We start from the raw sequence: 19,570 nt of genomic DNA, 5'->3' as shown, positions 1-19,570 counted from the left end.
TGCGGCTGCTCTCTGTCTCCTTTCGTGTTGCATGACAGTGCACAGTGGCTGAAGCATTAAACCCGCTCGACAATGATGAGCTCCCTTTCCTGAACCCTCTTGCACACATCCTGCCCCCCAAAAGCAGATTTGAAAGTCAATTTGATTGAAATCCTGAGAGTGTGCAAAAAGGCAAGGAGGAAGCTGGGTCTCAAATGCCGAGACAAGGTCGATGAGGGCAGCTGGCCCTGGCCCAGGCAGAGGCCAGAGACAGGAGAGGGACTGTGAAAGGACCCTCTCTGTGAACAACCAACAAAGAGTCGGGGGAGGAGTGGGCGGACCAACTGCACAGCAGGGAGGAAATGGCCTAAGAGCACAGCCACGCCTCTGCCTGGTCTTCCACATCCTCTCCCAGGGTGACATCAAACCCACATTTCCAAGAGCACTTTAAACATGGAGTCCAGCTACCTCATGGGCCAATAAATGCAGAAGAGAATGAATGGATTAAGCTCTTCCTTACCCCACCCACAAGTTTGCTGACTCAATTCACCCCCCTCCCCCTTTAGGTCTTCCTGTTTGTGTTGTCACTTTGTTTTATTATTTATTTTTAGCCCCGATTTTGGAAGCTTTTGTTCTGCTGGCCATTGGCAGGGCATCAACGCATCCCTCTCAGCTCTGAAAAGATCATTGTGTTGACCTGGCTGTGGGCCTTCCAGAGACAGAGCACCAGTGTGACTGCCTCATGCTGCCTCTTCACCACTCGGCCAGCCCAGGGCCTGATGGCTTTTCCGCAGGTCCGCCAGCACAGTATAAATGTTAATGAATATTAGCTATAGAAGTGACCTTAGATTTCATCTGGTCCAACCCCTCACTCTCAAATGGAGGAACTAAGACCCAGAGAAATTAAAAGCCATCCCCAGTGTCACACCTTAAAGTAACAAAGCCAGACTCTACACCTCGGAGTTTCTGTTTCTGGTGTAATGTAGTCTCCCATACGCTAGGGAATAATTTATGGAACAAAATTCTCATTTCCTAAATTTCAAGATGGGTGACTACCAGAGTGCCTGCTCCAGTTTTATTATTTCTTTTTTTTTTTTTTTTTCTGGTTTTGGAATACACTGACATTTATGGAAAAAAAAAAATAACAAAAGCTAGATTATCAGTTGTAGGAGCTCTTCTGTGTCCCTAGGTTCTTCTATTTTTTTTTCTTTACAAAATAATATATTTTTTCCCACTGTGAGCCAGAAGCAGTGAGCTGGAGTGCTGGCCTCCTTGGACTGGCTGCAGTAGCAATGAAGCAAGGGACATGCTTCAGTTCCCAGGACAATGGCCTCTTTGACTGGGAATATACCAAACCAGAATTACAAGTGTGCAAGAATAAACAAGGCTGGAGTCAATCTAAAGTTGTTTTACACTCTGTTTTATTAAAGTCAATGCATTTCCGTTCCTATGTGCAGAGACTAGCCTTGCTTAATTATAGACACCCAGGGTGAATGCTAATGGAAGCAGAGGACAGTCAGTGATTGGAAACCAAGGCCCTTTTCTGACCTCTACAGGCCATTTGGAGAAAAAAATAGAAGATGCTTCTGGAAAATTACAGACCAGGAAGCACCATAAACAAGGGGCTGAGGGGGATTTTTCCTGGATGCTTCCTTGCTCTGAATTGGCTGGACACATGTGTGTCCTACTTTCCAGCAGCCCTGCTATCCATGTTTAATAGGTTACTGAGGCAACAGGCTGGAGATCATTCTCGAGAGACCTTTGGCATGGAAACTAAGATCTCAATCACTCAACACATATTCATGGTAGTTCCACCACATCTCGGGCACGAGGATAGGCCCTTGGGATGTGATCGTGAACCAAATTGTCTTTTTTCTCCAAGAAATGACACTTGAGGGGAACTGAAAAGTCTGTGGACAACACCATCCAACGAATGCTACGTCAGGGTTTTCTACAAGATGCTGTGAAACTCAGAGTCAGACCACAGAAGACTTCCTGGAGGAGAGTACATTTAAGCAAGTGGTGACTAGAATTAGACACCTGTGTGGAAGTAGAGGGAACAGAAAGAGTAAGATAATTTCCAGAAACTGAAAGTAATTTTTATATGTCATAGGGGATGATATTAACAGAGGAGACCTGAAAGTTACACAGTTGGTGGATCAGGAAGGGCTCATGTACTAGGGCTCATGTATTAAAATTCTGTTTGTATTTTATTATTAGGACCATAGGAAGTCACAGACAAGTTTAAAGCCATAGAAATAGAAACTGGTTTTCATTCCAAATACCATCAGGCTACCCAGGGAAGAAAAGGTTGGAGAGGAGGCAAAAAACAAAGGTGGAAAGAGTAGTGAGAAAATTGTTGCTGAAATCCAGGTTAGAAATTCCCAAAGAACAAAGAGCAGTGAACAGCCTCAAACTAAAGCTGAGGTCAGACTACATGACACTGGACAACAGATTTATCCATTTAGTGAAGATCTGAATACCTGCCTTGGCTAGATATCGGGCTGTGCTTCTAGCACACAAAGAAACAAGGCAACACAGACGCTCATTGACATGACCAAGTTTAGGAACTTGGATGGAGAGATTCCGGTGGTATTGGACATTGATCCTGCAGAGCTTGAGGTGAATCACTATGCTATGCAGAGGTGTTTGTTATGAGTTATTGACATTTGAGTCAAGGATTGAAAACAACAACATGATGCTTTCCTGGAGAAAAGGAGTTGCTCTATGATCTCTCAAAGGCCCTTCGGCATCTTTGAGGAAAGAAAGCACACGTCAGGCTTAAGAGTCAAACTGCCTGTGTCAAAATCATGATCTAGTACTTACTACCTGCATAATCTTAGGCAAGCTCTTACCTTCTTCATGCCCCAGCAGCCTCACCTATGACAAGAAGCCTTACTTCATAGAGTTGGGTTGTGAGTCTTAAACAAGATAAATCATGCAATGACCTTAGGTGGTTGGAAGTAGTTAAGTATTTCTATTCAGCACTGATTAGCTCCAACTATCCATTGTTATGGTACTATTCATACTCTGCTGCTCTGGGGAAGTAGAGGGAGCATGGGCTGGCAAGTCAGATCTTCCTAGAAACAAATTCCAGCTCCATCACTTACTCAAAAGTGTCCCTTTAAGTACAGCTGAATTTCACTTTGAAAACAGCAGTTATGAAAGCCCATTTATTTTCCAGAGTTGGTAGTGAGAATTAAGTGTACCTATGTAATCATCTGAGCAAAGTAAAAACACAGGCAATTTTTTTACTTCCCCTAATACCTCTTAAATAAATAATTTCCTCTTCAGATTGACATATGAGTTTGGCCTTGTTTATATTTTTCTACCCAAGAACATTTGTTCATTTAACCTCTATATCCTGGATACTGGACTAGCAGAACTATGAGCCTTTGAGCCTCCTCACTCTGTGTCCAGCACACACCTGACCTCAGTGCCATGTCTTATCCTGTCCCCAAAACAGAGAATGTGGCCAAACACCTCTGATGAATTGCTTCAAAGAATCATGCTTAATTTTCTATTATTTTTATTGGGGCTGTTCATAATATTCATCCGCTACCAAGAAATCATTTTAACCCCCTGAAGCTCCAGACACTAAAAGATCACTGGGATTCCCTGATTTAGGATACAGTAAGTCCTCGAATTACAAACATCTGACTGACATGCAACTCATACTTACAAACAGGGGCCATTACCAGTAATAGGTAAATGTACCTGCTCCAACTTACATACAAATTCAATTTAAGAACAAATAGAAACTATTTTGTTTGTAACTTGGGGACTGCCTGAAATGAGTTTGCTTTAGTCATTTTAATAGTTCAATGCTCTCTTCTGTTTAGCTAATTGTCTTAAGACCCATATATATTTAATTAGATCACTTTCTTACAGTTTATATTTTCTTCCATTTCCCTCTGTGACCTGATCAGGCCCAAAATAAACACACACTTGAAGGCCAATTTCTGTGACATGCTGATGAGAAATGAGCTTCACCTTCTACCCAAAAGGTTTCCATCTCACTTTCTATAGCCATCCCTTCCCTTTACAAACATGTGTCTTATGATAAACCTCACCCTGTGTTCTCTTGCTTAAAGCCCTGGGCCTTCTGTGTGTGTGTTGTGTGTGTAAGTAGGGAACTTAAGCTCAATTTCAGCTCCATTGTGTTAGAATGTGTGTAATAGATGATTTTAAGTTGTATATATACATGTATCATATCATTTTTTATTATTAGGAACTGAAAGGCTGTAATAGAATCCATTTTTATCTCAAAATCCCCTTTTATCCCACTCTGCTTTTTCTAAAGAACACTTTTTATCAAGATTTGGCCACATGAAACCTAAATGCAACACTAACAAAAGAGGACATCTGTGGGAAAGGCAGCAGCAAGCTTTGGACCTGATGAATTATTTTTGCCTAGTTCTCCTGGTGAGTACCAGGCTTCTATGTGTGTCCCACCAAGAATGGAGGCTTTGGAGAGCTGGAGTGATCTGTACCTACAGGGTAAAACCAAATCCATCATTGTAATGCAGACCCAAAAGCTCAGATCTACCACAGATCACTGTTCTGAGTCCCTAACAAGGATGACTTACATCAGGCATTTCATGGAAGCCTCTCTCTTGGCAGATGGCAGAGGCTCCCTTTGGAACATGAAATTGACTCTACAGTTCAGTTTTTCAGGCTTATAAAATGGAAAATGTATGCAAGAATGTCGCTTCCCCTTAGGGGTATAATGTGACCTTGTGTTGGCAATCGTCAAGGTGAGCTTGTAACTCAGAGAGCAGGTTATTTGAAAATGTTCTTTGTGGCTCTGAATCTTTTTTCTGGAGGCCCAGAAGAAACTTGAGCCAATGGATGGAGTTCCTGGATGCCATTTCTCACTGACAAGATTGCAAGAAGCGTCCAGGCAGCCAAGTTGGCACAATACACAAGGAGTCACATGACCAATTCTCACCAAACTAAGCATGTGAGCCAGAACACCTGGATGAATGTCGTGGCCACCAGGGACCCTCAGAGCTGTTGTCCTCCATTCTCACTGTTCTATCTAAACATTTGCACAACACAGGGCAGGACAAGGCCAGCTTGCTCCTTGTTAAGCTCTCCTCACACTGAGTACAGTCTTCCATGGCAACCACCAGCTTTGGAGGCTGGGCTACACGCATGCTAAAGGCCCTTCTAGTGAACTCTTATTTGAGATGAAAAATGGAGATATTTAAGGAAAATGTATGGGATTTTACTGAGACAATGGATGTCTAGGTTTGAAGCTGAAGGGAAGACACATTTCTAAACATCTTCCATGTGTCAGGAAATATTCTAGGTACAGGAAGAAAGGCCAAGATAATAGTAGGTGCATGTGTTCCAGAGCCCATGACTCAATGGTGACTGGGGGTGGGGATATCAAAAGTGTATATATCAGGTAGAAAATGATAAGCATGCTGTAAAACAGATGTAAAGACAGTGCAACGCACGAAAGAGAGATTATATAACTTGGCATTGGGTGATTAGGGCAAGTTTTACAGAAAAACGTTATTAGAGGCAATTCCCGATTTATGAATGACATAGGTTCTGTATATTTATTCTTCAGTTGAATTTGTAAGATGGAATAGGGACATTTGCCTATTACCTGTCATAACCTCCATTCATAAGTGCAAGTTGTTCATAAGTTGGATGTTTATAAATTGGAAACTGCCTGTGTTTGAATGGGGTCTTTATATCCCCAAATGAGATAATGGGAGACACTTATCAAAGGTGGAGGAAAAATGCGTGAAAAGGTTAGAAAAATCAAAGAGGATATTTATGGAGCTGCATGGCTCAAGAAATGGTGTGTGTGTCTGTGCATGTGTGTGTGTGTGTGGGCACACACCCAGCATAAGAGTGGGGAGATGAGACGAAGGCTTGTCCCGTGGTAATTGAAGAGACTGGAGAGTAACAGAACAGGAGTGTGGAGAGGAGATTGGAGACAGACTGTGAAAAGATGTGTTGAGATATTTAGACTTTCTTCTGTAGAAAATGTGGAGCCAAAAATGTTCTTGCTACAGGGAATTGTCATGAATGACCAGCAGTTTCCACCTTTAGGGGCTTATAGGTGGCAAGTGGTGCTTCTCTACCAAGGTGGATACAGAGAGCTCCTTACCTCTGTCCATTAGAGAAGGTGCGCCAGGCTGCCCAGAGAACTGCGGACCACCATGACCCCCAGTCATGCAGGTGCAAGACAGCACACATGTGGCCTGGCCCCAGCGTCACCTCTCTGCACTCTCACCTCCTCTGCACACTTTGAACCACATGGCTTCCCACTAGTGCTGACAAGTCTTTGGAATTCTTGGGTAATCTCCTCTGGCTCTAAGTTTGGTAGAACACATTTTTCAGAACAATTCCCCACAGTAGCTTGGGCAGCGAGAAGCTGGGCCTCTAACAGCACACAGTCATGTCACAGTGCTAGCCTTCCTAGGTCTGGAACTGCACACGAAAAGAGAAACAGACTTAGAGCTTAAAAAGCTATTACTAGAATGAGTTTTCCACCCTCACAGCCAAGCCTAATGCTAACTAAATAAGTATCACAATTGAAGAAAACCTACATTTGACCCAGCATAACCTCTCCAGCTCATTCTACATCTGCTTCCTTGCCCCTTCTCCTCCCTTCTGCACAGGCCCGTACACTCCAGCGTTCCAACATCCAAGCTTGGTCTGCTGAAAGGCTCTGCTCCACTTTCACCTGTGGCGAGTCATTCCAACCTCCTAGGCTTTGCTCCTACATAACCTCCTTCCCACATCCCTTTCAGTATTTCCCTACTAGGTGACCCCAGGGAATTTCTTTTTCTTTAAACTGTGGGAATACTTAGACACATATAACAGGTCCTTTTTGTGTTATGGAGAAACGTAAGTTGACATTGCTGTCCGCCAAATGCCCAGCTGTATGTTTTTATATGTTATCTCATTTCATCCTTAAAGTAACTTTATATGGATTCCTCGTGGTATGCATAAGAAAACAGAAGTTTAGGGAGGTTAATTACTTGCTTAAGTTCTTATAAGAAACAACTGGCTTCTGATTCTGAAATGACTACACTATTCAGTATGTCCCAGCATCATGCTTAGTTATCTGAATACACAGGACCTTAAAACCTGTAGAGACCAGTGACCATGATTATTCCCTAGTCTGGCATGGCTTCTGGCCTAGAAATAAATGCTATTAAAGACCATCAAAGATGATACATGTCATTACATGGATGGAGAGTTTTCCATGTTCCAGCATTCGGTGCCTGAAGACCCTGCCAGGGTCCCCAGAGTTTCAGTGGGACCCATGGTTTGTTGCAGGGAGCTCCAAAGCTCTAGGTGGGTGGGAAGGAAACATTCATATATGGAACCACTCAAACACCCACTTAGAACTCTGGCTGAAAGTGACTATGAAAGCTCAACTCTTCTCCTGCTACTCCACTGCAGTTTCAAGCACAGGGATAAAAGAGAGAGAGCTCAGAATGATCTTGAGGGATTCAAGGTCATCCTGAGACCACCCATTGAATCCTACTCAAGCACAATGGCAGCTTGCATGGGCCCTGAGGACCACCTAACTATCTACATATGTAAGATATTCTAATTATGAAATAGCCAGCCTCTAGGCACAGTGAAAGTAGAACAAACTACCAATGGGTTTGCAGGGCTCACGCAGACTGGCTTTTGCACTGATGGATACATTGAGTGTGTCTGATGGCACAGATGCAGCATCTCAGCTGCTAGCCCAGTGGCTGCAGACACAGGGCTGCCTGTAACCTCAGGGCTACGGGATGGCTTCTCTTCCCTGCCTGGGTCCCTCTTCTTCTTCGTCTCCCTCGTCCTTATAGATGGCACTCTCATGGATCCGCCGGTCCAGCTCAGAGAAGCCCCCCTCCTGGTCTGAGCTGCTGTCTGCACTGTAATCAATCTCCTCCATGCAGGGGGGCTCATCATCAGCTTCTGAGGAGCTGCTGCTGCTGCTGCTGCTGCTGCATCTGCCGTGGGTTCCCAGAGAGCAGGGGGAGGAAGGGAGGGAGAGAGAGGGAGGGAAGAGGTAGAGAGGGGGAGCAAAGGAGCAAGACACAGATGGAGAAAGGGAGGGGAAATGAAAAGAGAGTTTAGCCAGAAAAAGGAACAGAAGAGGGGATGTTTCCTCCTCTGATCACTAGTCTCAACTTACTGCCCCTTTAAGCATGTTGTATATAGACTCCCCTGTGTCCTCAGCCACTACCTTGGGATGGGGGACAAGTTTGGTACCGAATCCACAGGCCTACTTCTTCCTTTGCCAGCAGAGCCTTCATTTTCAGGCCCCATTTCCTTTTTTTTTTTTTTCTTTTTAAATTTCTATCTTTATTCACTGTTCAACTTTTTTTCATATGCAATTTTTTTTAATCATAAATGCATAGATCATGTATACATTAATGCATGTGTGGGGTTCCCTATTTTCAATCAGAAGATGTGCACAGGCTCACTTAGGATTTTTCAGAGAAGGCATCACTGAGCGGGTGAGAATGCCATGGCATCTACTCCCGGGAAAGAGTGCAATTGGAATCAGGTGGAGAGGACTCAAAGCCCTAATAGTTACCACCCTAACCAACAGCACCATGAGTCACACTGCACAGCTCCCCTTCATCACGATAAATGGCTTGTGGTTTATTGGAAAATTCATCCAGGTTGAAATTAATGAATGACAGAGTAAGTGACGGAACAATATTCTGTTTCTACTATGTTTGTGCTTCCCCACTGACCCCCTCCCTCCCTCCAGATAATTAACACACAGAAGATCGATGGGGGTTGACCAGCAAAAGAAAAAAGGAGACAGCAGGAATGAACAACAAAAACTTCACTGCATATTGTGCACAGGGGACATTTCCTCCCAAGGAGCTGTACATCTCCCTCATTTGCATGAGGTACCTTCCTTCCTGAAGACTTTCTAATCACTCCCTACTTAGGACTTAACCAATTAGGATTAGCAGCGTGCTGGGTTTCTACTCGGTGATTTATAGAAAGCAAGCTCTTCATAAATCAGGCAGAGCTGTTCTGAAAATGGGTAATCAGCGGCCTGGTTACACGTTAGCTCATGAAATGAATCAAAGGCCAGGTCTTAATGGTCTACTGACTGATGTGAACTGCTTCTGAGCTCTCTAGGCCCCCAGTACCCTAAACTAAAGGCCTGGTGGGACACAGGCTGAATGGAGAGGATGGGGAAGAATTATGAGCCTTGTTTACACAGCACCATGGATTTAAATGATCATATTTTCTAGGCAGAATTGTGAGTAATACTGTAGTTGGTAATGGGAGGGAAGAGTTCCTCCCAAGAGCCCGAGACTCACCTGCCATCATGCTAGGTACTGAGGTGACAATACAGTGTCATGTCAAGAGCCTGGGTTTAAATCTTGGCTATGGGACTTTGAAAAAACCCTTAATTTCATAGAATGGATCAATAATAATATCTCAAGAGTCATGGTGAATATGAAATGAGAAAGCCCTGTAGAATAAAGGCCATTGACAAATTTTAATTCCATTCATTACTGTGGTGACAAAAAAGATGGTGAAACATCTCCAAAAATGGAAGTGGGGAGCCTAGATGCCTCCTCTCATCGGACTTAATGGGGTGCCCCCATCCTCCATGCACCCATGTAAGGAGGAGGAGGGAGAGCAGGCAGAGAAGGGAGGTTAGGGAGCACCTCCTCTCATGCCATGGAGGCCATGTGGGAAGCCTGGGTCTCCACACTCAGTGCCAGTAACAAGACCCTTCCCTGCCAGTGGCAGTGAGAGCAGCAGGGAGAAGCTCTGGCCTTTCCTGGCCAGAGAAGGGCCACTGAAGAGCTGAATCTCCCACCATAGTCCAGTAGTAACAAGGAGGCCCTCTCCACACCGGGGGCCAGGGAGGTCTAGTGCATAACCTAGACTATGCCCCACTCCTGCACCTGACAGTTATAAGCTCCCCTTGCCTGAGTGGCATCAGGGGAGAAAATTGAATAAGATGCACAACCTCATTGCATAGCACCCCAAATGTCCAGGTTTCCATAGCAAGTTGCTCATCATAAACCAGGGACATCATCACATGTCAGCACATGTTAGAATTACCCGACAGGCTCTTAAAGCATCACACAAGTGCTCCATTGAGTAGTTACAGGAACACATGAAATAAATACAAAAAATGGAATGCCTGAGCCAAGAAATAGAAAATCTCAGAAAAAAAAAAAAAATAGACTCAGCAAACAGAAGATACAATGAAAACTTTAAAATGGATAAATATAAAAAGCTAACGAAAAACTCAGTAAATAGGCAGAAAAGAGAAGATGGAGGGAAGATTCAGTGATCTTAAAAGTAGAAATCATTCAGTCTGAACAACAGCGGAAAGATATCTTTTTTTTTTAATGAAGAGAATATATGACCCTGTGGGATTATAATAAAAGATCTAATCTTCATTTCGCCAGAGTCCAGAAAGAAGAGAGGCTGAAAATATAGTTAAAGAAATAATGCTAGTGGGTGATGCCTGTGGCTCAAAGGAGTAGGGCAATGGCCCCATATGCTGGAGGTGGTGGGTTCAAACCCAGCTCCAGCCAAAAATTGCTTAAAAAAAAAAAGAAAGAAAAGAAATAATGGCAGAGCTTTGCGAAAAATATAAATCTACAAATTCAAGAGGCTTAGCAAATCCCCAAAGAGATAATTCTAAAGAAATATATGCAAATACAGATCATAGCTCCTCATCTAAAAACTAAAGACAACTTTAAAGTCTTGAAAGTAATGAAAGAGAAACTTTCGGGGAACAGTAGGTACAGGATAGGGGGAAACAACTTGAAGAGCAGTGAGGTCCTTGTCAGAAATCATAGGGGCCAGAAGAAAATGGCACGCCATATTTCAAGTTTGGAAAGAAAAGGACTGTCAATCATTTCTCTGGGTATCTGGCATGAGTGTTTGTATTCAAAAAATACAACAAACTCAAACTACTCATGCCAGATACCCTTGAGAAATAAAGGGAAAATTAAAACAGTCTTATAGGAAGTAAAGTTTTGAAAATTTTTGCCAGCAGATATACCCTAAAAGAATGACTTAAGGGCAGCGTCTGTGGCTCAAAGGAGTAGGGCGCTAGCCCCATATATTAGAGCTGGCAGGTTCAAAACTAGCCCCGGCCAAAAACCACACACACACACACACAAAAAGAATGACTTAAGAAAAACTCTCTAAACTGAAATGAAATAATAAAATAAGGAGTTTTGTAACATGAGAAAGGCAGAAAAAGCAGAGAAAGCAAAAATCTAAGCAAATACATAGGTTTTCCTTTTCCTCTTAAGTTATTAAAATTATATTTGACAGTGAAACAAAATTTATTAAATTATATGATGCATTTTTCACTATATTATATAAATATTGAAGATGTTCAGCAACACTAACCATTAGAGAAATGCAAATTAGGACTATGATGAGCTATTACTGCACACCTATTCAAGGAGATAAAATTAAAAAAACATTATTCCAAACGCTGGGCAGGATGCAGATGAACCAGACCTCTCATACATTCCTGAAGGGAACGGACAGCCATTCTGAAAAATAGTCTGTTAGTTTCTTTGAAAACTGAAACTGGATTTCTCATATGATCTAGCAATTTCACTTGTGGGTATTACACGCAGAGAAATAAAATATTAAGTTCACACTGAAATTGTGCATAATTGTTTACAGCAGCTTTATATGTGATAGCTCGAATCTGGAAACAATCAAATGTCCTACGATAAGTGAATGGTCAAAAATGCATGCCACTTAATACCATTCAGCCATAAAAATGGAAGAATTATTGGTACATGGAACAATTTGGATCGTCTAGCCCTTAGGCTGAGTGAAAAAATGCCCATCTCGAAAGGTCATATACTTTCTGTGGCGTGTACGTCCTGTGGAATGTGTTCTCATCCCACTGCCTTACTAACTCTACAATTGGGTGAAGGCTCACCTGGCCCTCACTCTGTTTGCACATGCAAAGTCAGCCATTCCATCTCTGTGCTCCCAGACACCTGCTCCTATTAGCAAATTAGTCATAACAAACACTCATGCCAGATGCTCCTGCACACCCTCAGCTCAGGCACAGAGTGGAGGCTTCATAGACACTTTTACCACATGAACTAAAGAATGCATGAATGCATTCCCTCTTAATATATTAAACTCAAAACTAAGAAGAAATAGAGATGTAAATAGAGAAAAGTAACATCAACAATGCAATAATTTAAAGAACTTAATTTCCAGAAGAGGAAATGACTTGGCAAAATGAAGAAAAAACACAGAAGAAAAGTCCTCTTCTTATGTAGAAGATTTGGGGACTGCAATTACGGGATATTGTGAATCTTAAACAGAATGATTCTGGTTGGTGAAATCCTGAAGGCCTCATCAGGAAAAATATAAAAGTTCCATGTAGGTATTTTTTTCGAAACCCAAGGCATATGGGACTCCCATGAGAGGGGGTGAGGATTATAACCCGCTGGAGATGTGCTGACGAGAACAAGTTATGAATCACATGAGGAAATAATCCACCGCGAGCCAGAGTGAGCAGATACAAAAGCAGCAAAAATACATTCCTACAAATTTGAAATAATATGCCCATGGGGGGGTGGAAACTATAAAATAGATGTTTGAAATGATGAGGGAATTAGAATAAGTTCTGAGAGCATAATGAAACTATAAGCAACTTTTTCAGAAAAAAGGGAAGTTTGAATGTTAAATAGATTCTTTATAAAAGAAAAAAAGCAGATGTTAAAGAGTGTAACAGAGTGGCTGAATAGCAGAGGACACAGTTCAACAGACTCATCAAGAAGAGAGACTTCTAGCGGTAGAATGTACAGTAAGCTGGTGAGAGCCATTATTTAGAAAGATAATGGTTGAAAGGTGATAGTTCTTAAGAAATACTCCACAAAGCAGGAAAATTTAAGAAAAAAATGAACTCCATAATTAGCTACATAATAATGGATATGTATAAAAAAAGGCAAATCTTAGAAAAATTGATAGAGAAAGATGGATTACACTTCAATGAATAGTATTTGGAACAGTAAATTTTCCACAAAAGCAAATTAAGTAGGAAAAACTAGATGAAAGGAATTTTTCTGTTGTATCTTCACAACCTTTCCATACAGACAAAATTATTTCAAAGTTAAACATTACAAATTGCAAAATAATGAATGAATGACTAAAGACAAATATTAAACCCAGCCAGAAAAGAAAAATAATGTCTTGGAGATGCTGAGAGAAAATGAATAAGAAGCTAGAATTCTATACTAAACACTCACACAAACACCTTTTTTTCTCTTGAATGAAGGCAAAACAAATTTTCTCATGCATGGATCATCACCAAAAAGAGCTACTAAAATATATATTTTAGTAAGAAAGAAATTGAACTCATAAGAAATACATGTGAACACAAGAAGTCATCTTGTCAGAGAAGAAAAAACTAACCATGTTGGATAAATGACCAGACGACGTACTCCTACAGTCTGGCAGTTGTCACATTTAAATGAGAGAATAGAGTGACTGAAAATATCTTCATATATTTATCAATATTTTCCAAATTTTCCTCAAAGCATAAATGAATATTTTTGATGAGAAAATAAGGTGATTACAAGTTTGTAAGTATAAAAACATAAAAGTAAGCTTGAGAAGATAAAAGAATGGGGGAAGGGAGGAAAGAAGGAAGGGAGGAAAGGAGGGAGGGAGGAAAGGAAGGGGGAAAAAGGAAAAGAGAAGGAAGGGGAGAGGAAGGAGAAGAAAGGGAGGGAAGAGATGGGGAAGAGGAGGAAAGAAAGGAAAAAAGACTGGCAGGAAAAGAAAAAAGAGAAAGAAGAAAGAGGAGGGAAGACAAAAAGAAAAGAAGAAAAAGGAGGCGGTAGGGAAGATGAAAGAAGGTGGAAAAAGAAATGAGTAACAAAAATGAGATGCTATTGACAGGTGTCTCTGGCATCGGGTCATAGTTGCTGTATTTATCCCCCCACCATTTAGTACATTATCCTTTGAATAAAATTGATCAGATCTGGCAAAATGCAATAAAACCATCCCTGACACGTCTTCAAATCCCTCCCATCTTGAAGGCAAACCATACCCACCTCTTTGAAATCTCCCCTGAGAACATTAGGAACAAACTTCCTTTCCCTTACTTAAGTACTTCCACCACTCTCCTGCCACGTAACTTATGTACTGCCTAATTCTGCCAGTGGGGATTAGCAGTTCCGTGTGAGATGACTTTCTGCTAGTTGGGAGACGGCTGGTTGCACTGCCCTGTGCCCGAGCAGTGAGGAACAGTGGGAACCAGACTGTGCGTCCCTCTTACTAATGGTTTGCTCATTGCAGGTAATTCCCCATCTTCATGAAGAGTCTCACCTGATGTTAGCCCAGCAGACCAGAATAGCAAGATAGCCCTGACATCCAGAGTGAATCTGCTTCTAAGGGCAGCATTCTACATGCAGGGAGCAGAAATAAAGCTGCCAGCACCGCTAGGACTTGCTCTGTCTACGGCTCACAGTTTCAGCTCCCTTGGGACCAAGTCCCTAAGTTAAGGTTGGGGTATAGTAACTTTAGCGATATTAAGGTGTCACCTCGTCTCTCTCCTCTTATTTGTCATAGCTGATGAATTCAATTCAAAGTCACCATTGGCAAATAAAATAAAATGCAAAAAAAAAGGAAATAACATCAGGCAGAAATCCAAACTGTGGTTCTGTTGGACGGGTGGCATTTAAAACACAGATGTGAAAAATAAGTGACTAAAACATCTGCAAATTGATTGTATCTCCTCCTTTTCAGCTGAGTGCTTTGTTGTCTTATTGACACACATTCAAAAGTCACGCTGGGTGGTGTAAGAGAGTCAGGGGTGAAGTGGGAAAAGTGTAAGCCAGAAAGAAAGCATGAAATGGAGGTCAGACAGGCCAGGTGGCTCACACCTGTAATCCTAGCATTCTGGGAGGCCGAGGCAGGCAGATTGCTTGAGATCAGGAGTTCGAGACCAGCCTGAGCAAGAGCGAGACTCCATCTCTAAAAACAAAACAGCTGGCCCTTGTCACAAGTGCCTGTAGTCCCAGCTACTTGGGAAGCCGAGGCAAGAATCACTTGAGCCCAGGAGTTTGAGGTTGCTGTGAGCTATGATGCTACAGCACTCTACTGAATGTGACAAAGTGAGACTCGGTCTCAAAAAAACAAAATTGAGGTCAGACACAGTAATTATGGGGTTGAGTCCTGGCTCTAAAGACCACACGAGAAAGGGGCATTTCCCTTCTTTGTGTCTCATTGCCTTCATCTGTAAAATGAGAATGATATAAAAATGATATAAATGGAAGTAAATTTCATAGCCCCAAACCTCACACATAGTTACCTGACGGAAATTTTAGCCCCCCTTTCTTCTCTACAACCCTTGGAAACAAAACATGAAAATAATTTTTCCTGTTAAGTTCATCATCTTCATCCTCCAACACAAATCTATAAATGCAGCTTTTAAAACGCAGTCTCTCGGCAAAGCCATTACGAAGTTTCTATCCCTTGCAATTCTTCCAAGCCAGCCTGTACAGCAATTTGCAACTTTATGATGTGATAAATGGAATTTCTTTGTTTTGATTTTCCATTTGCATATTTATTGAGATATGACGATCTTAATTAGTTCTGCTTTTTTTGTTTTGTTTGTTTTCTTGGTTGGTAAAAGACAGCTTTCTATAGTGCAAAATAATTCTGCATCCTAACAGGGTGAGCACAGCCCAGCCCGTGGCATTCCTTGAAGTTGATGCTGCCGAAAACCGCAGCTTGGTGGGTTCTCTTTTCACTTGTTTTCTCTTTAAATGCTGAGGTAACGCTCAAGACTTGGGTGCATGCCAGGCCTCAAGAGGCAGCCTCCTCCCTGAGAAGCAAGAGGCAAACACTTAAAATTCCAGACACTCCTATTTATCCAACCTGCTCTCCCCAGCTACCCATCACCCATATCCCTTCTGAAGAAGCTGAGCCCGGCCAAGTGCATCTTTCTAATGAAATGTAACTCTGTCTGCATCTTTGTTTCAGTAGACAAGAAAACAGCACCTCTAAATTCCTTTGGAGATGGAGTCACAGGGGGACAATTTGGAATGTTACCCATGCGGTGTCTTTCCTCCTTGACCCTCTGTCTACATTCTTCCGAAGCAAAGCGAGCTGTGTGCATGCTGTGCCCCATCTAAGAGGCACTGGCAGCCCATTCCACAACTCACACACCCTTCAAGATACATTGACTCAGCCTGCTGTGGGGGTCTCACCATCAGCACCCAGAATCATTAGCACAGTTCCCCAGGGTTTTGTGTTTGTCAAGTTCTTCACACTATCACAGAATTTGTGACTGACTGAACACTTTTAAGAAGAAAGACATTTAGTAGTAGTAGTAGTATTTAGTGTATATTATTTATTATCTTCCTATCTTTTTGTTAACTGAAGCAATGGCGCATTCTCTATGTATAGAGAAAAGCATTAAAATCACTGTGGGGAGACAGATATAAACTCTGCTGATCACCTACTGTGTGCCAGGGGTTTTGCGTTTGTTCTCACTTCACTTAAAATAGGAATTAACAATTAAATCTGTGGGGTAGATAGTATCCTTATTTTATAGTTACAAGTTTGAAGGTTTAGATAATGTGCTTAGGGCCTTGGAGCTGCAGATAGATAGCATAAAAGATGTGTGATCATCAGATAAGACCAAGGGTGCTGTATCCTTCAAATCAGTTGAGAATTGTTCATGTCTAAAGTCTACCTTGCCTGGGAAGACACATTAATTCACTCAGAATTGAAGTCATGGATGCTACCACATGATCTAGACAGCTAGTAAAAACCCATTGTCATTCTCAGACAAAAATTCGTGAAAATAAATGTTTGACTTATTCAACCAGCGCCTCCGTGAGGATATGGGGAGATATGGTCTAAAAACTTCATAGAAATTGCGATATAGAGTAAAAGAGAAGGAAAGTGGTAGGGAAGGGGTTCGTAAGAAGAAGAATGAGAACAACAGATGGGAGAAAGGAGATGTGTGTGGTGTTCAATTCTGTCCAGTCCTATGTCGGACAAAAAACACCTTAATTGTTTTATGTAACCTAAAGTAGAAAACAACGTCATCAGGTGAGTTCATATTTAGGTTTTTCTCTTTTAAAGCTGTAGGATACTTACAAGTAATCCCACCTCCTTCCCACCCAAAATAAATAACAGCTGGGGAGAACGCAGGTGGCAGAAAAACCGGATTAGAAAGGGCTGTGCTCCTGGCCTCTGGCGGCCTTAAAACTAGCCTTCACCATCTCTGCACCTCCAGCACTGTTATTTGCATGTCCTCTGTGAGCCATTATGAGTCAAAAATGTTAACCAAAACCTAAAATAATGTCCTCGGCAGTTTAACAACCAGTACTTTTAGAAATCAGGAGAGTGCAGGATGGCGTGCTGTGTTCATTGGCTGGGAGCAATGGCTCGTGTTCATTTCTGGTGGGAGACTGATAATATATAAGCACTTATACTATGAAGAGTTCTATAACCAGGGATGACGGGCACTTGAGGAGAGATGTTTATAAAATCATGAGTCAGAAAATAAGTGCAGAGATTAATTACTTTTTAACTTTTCAACAGATCAAAACCTATGTCCACTTTTTCAAATTTCATAATTTGCTTTCTTTTCATTGACAAATCATACCCGACCCTTCGTGTTGCATAGTTCAGCCTCCTGTTGCTTCATTTATATACAGTAACCAGGCTTGTTGCTTTGTGGTTTTGAAGCACACAAGAAAGAAAAGTCCTCTAATATAAAATTGGAACAGTGATATCACTTAGCATAGAAAGTTGGACCGCAAATTAAAACAAAAATCTAAGTGGTTTCAGACAATGTATGCTTCTTTCCAGATGCTCTGATTTCTTTTTAGACAATGAGAAAATATTTTTTTGCAAGTTTTAGGAAGATGATGATGAGTTTCACAGCAGTGTAGTCAAGAAAGAGGTAACTACAGGTTGTCCCATGTCCCTGTAGAGTTTTTTTTCTTGATCTATTGAGACTTATATTGTATCACCAGTTCCACTGCTCCAGGGAATGTATCAAATAGTAAAATATCTTACATGACTACATTGTTTCTTTTTAGCAATGACCCGCAGAATATTTATTAGAGTATACTGGAACCACTCAACAAGAAAACATGGTGGAAATGGATGGTAAGAATGGTGGAAATGGGAGAGGCGTATCTTTTGAACACTGCAGCAGTAGCCTGAGCAACACCATCGTCATTCATTTCTAAAGTGACAAACTGTCTTGCCCACAAACACCTTCTCTGCTACAGTGGCACGGGATCATCATGACTTTGATCTGGATATGTGTGTGGGTGAGTTCACTTCTGGTGGTCCCTTAGCAACAGTGTCCAGCCAACTGTGAGTGGAAAACCTCAGCTGTACTCTAACACAGAGTGAGTTTCTAAAGGGAAGGACCGAGAAAATGAATGTGGTTTGGCTTACTGGAGTTTCATTAGCTGCACCAGCTGAATAATTTAACTCACATGACTGAAGCATCAGTGGACCACTTGACACTACTCAGAGGTCTTATCTCATATAATTACTAAATTATTAGCTATTCACCACCACCACCCACCCTCCCAGGAACCAGCATCTTATATATCTTTTCCTTTAGGTCAGCCATTTTTTAATGAAAGTTATAAGAACTTAAGAGAAAAGCTCTCACAGTAAATTGATCCAGCACGTTTTGTTAACCCTTTCCAATCCAATTTTTCTGCCACCCATATCTTCCCCAGTGTTTATTTATTTTGGTCAGGTTAAGAGATTGGTGGCTTGCTTGTAATTAATTTAAATCCTACAGCTTTAAAAGAGAAAAACATAAATATAAACTCATCTGATGATTTTTATTATTTATGTTTCATAAAATAATTAAAGTGTTTTTGTCGCACATAGGATCAGAAAGAAACAAAGGGTAAGGGAATAGATGGTAAACGTCTAGAGTTGGGGAGGTTTCTAGGAGATCCCCTTATGCTGGAATTTAGGACCATACCGCTCCTTCTCACCTCAGAAAATTTCACTTTGTACCTAGATCTTCTTTGGTTACCATCTTCTCTCCTCACATTGTTGGCCTAATTCTGGTCGATGAAACTTACGAAGAAACAGCAGTTTGAACATCAGCATCAGTGCTCTTTTTACAATGCAGGTATATGATTGATTGATCTCTAGCTCCATATTTTACATGCATTTGAGTTCGCCCCTCCTTCCCCTTAGAAGAGTTTCCAGTCTCCTGAATATTTTGTTTCCTTTGGGCATCCCAGTCCCTTTCCATGAGGCAGCCCTGAAGTGAGTGGTCATTGGCCAAGTCGCTGATCAGAAGACCCATCACCTGGCTTGTCAGAATGGATGGCGCCGAGGACATTTGAATAAAGTCCAAGTCAGCAGTGTGAGTCATGGTGCAGTCTCGCTTCTCTGGTCCCAGGGACTGATGTTATTGACCTCTCTGAGCTCAAATAAAAAGGATCCAGTTTTCCAAATACCTAATTCTCCCACAGGCACCTCTGCTTCCTCACCTCTGGCATGTATAGGCAGCCAGCATGGTGAGAGGCTGCACCCTAACCTCCTCTGCTTCCTCACCTCTGGCATGTATAGG

At 41.8% G+C, this 19,570-nt stretch overlaps 1 protein-coding gene across 1 annotated transcript in view; it reads right to left on the bottom strand.

The window, feature by feature from the left end:
* Window positions 1-7,747: 7,747 nt before the first annotated feature.
* AGBL1 (ATP/GTP binding protein like 1) overlaps window positions 7,748-19,570 on the bottom strand; it is a 581,937-nt gene continuing 570,114 nt past the window's right edge. The window contains exon 22 of the mRNA XM_023512636.1: window positions 7,748-7,958. Coding sequence (XP_023368404.1) covers window positions 7,748-7,958 — 211 coding nt within the window. The remainder of the gene's footprint in view (window positions 7,959-19,570) is intronic.

This window comes from Otolemur garnettii, unplaced genomic scaffold (assembly GCF_000181295.1).
Source record: "Otolemur garnettii isolate 467f Iridium unplaced genomic scaffold, OtoGar3 scaffold00029, whole genome shotgun sequence".
In the NCBI taxonomy this organism is placed as follows: Eukaryota; Metazoa; Chordata; class Mammalia; order Primates; family Galagidae; genus Otolemur; species Otolemur garnettii.
This window is presented reverse-complemented; position numbering and strand designations above follow the sequence as displayed.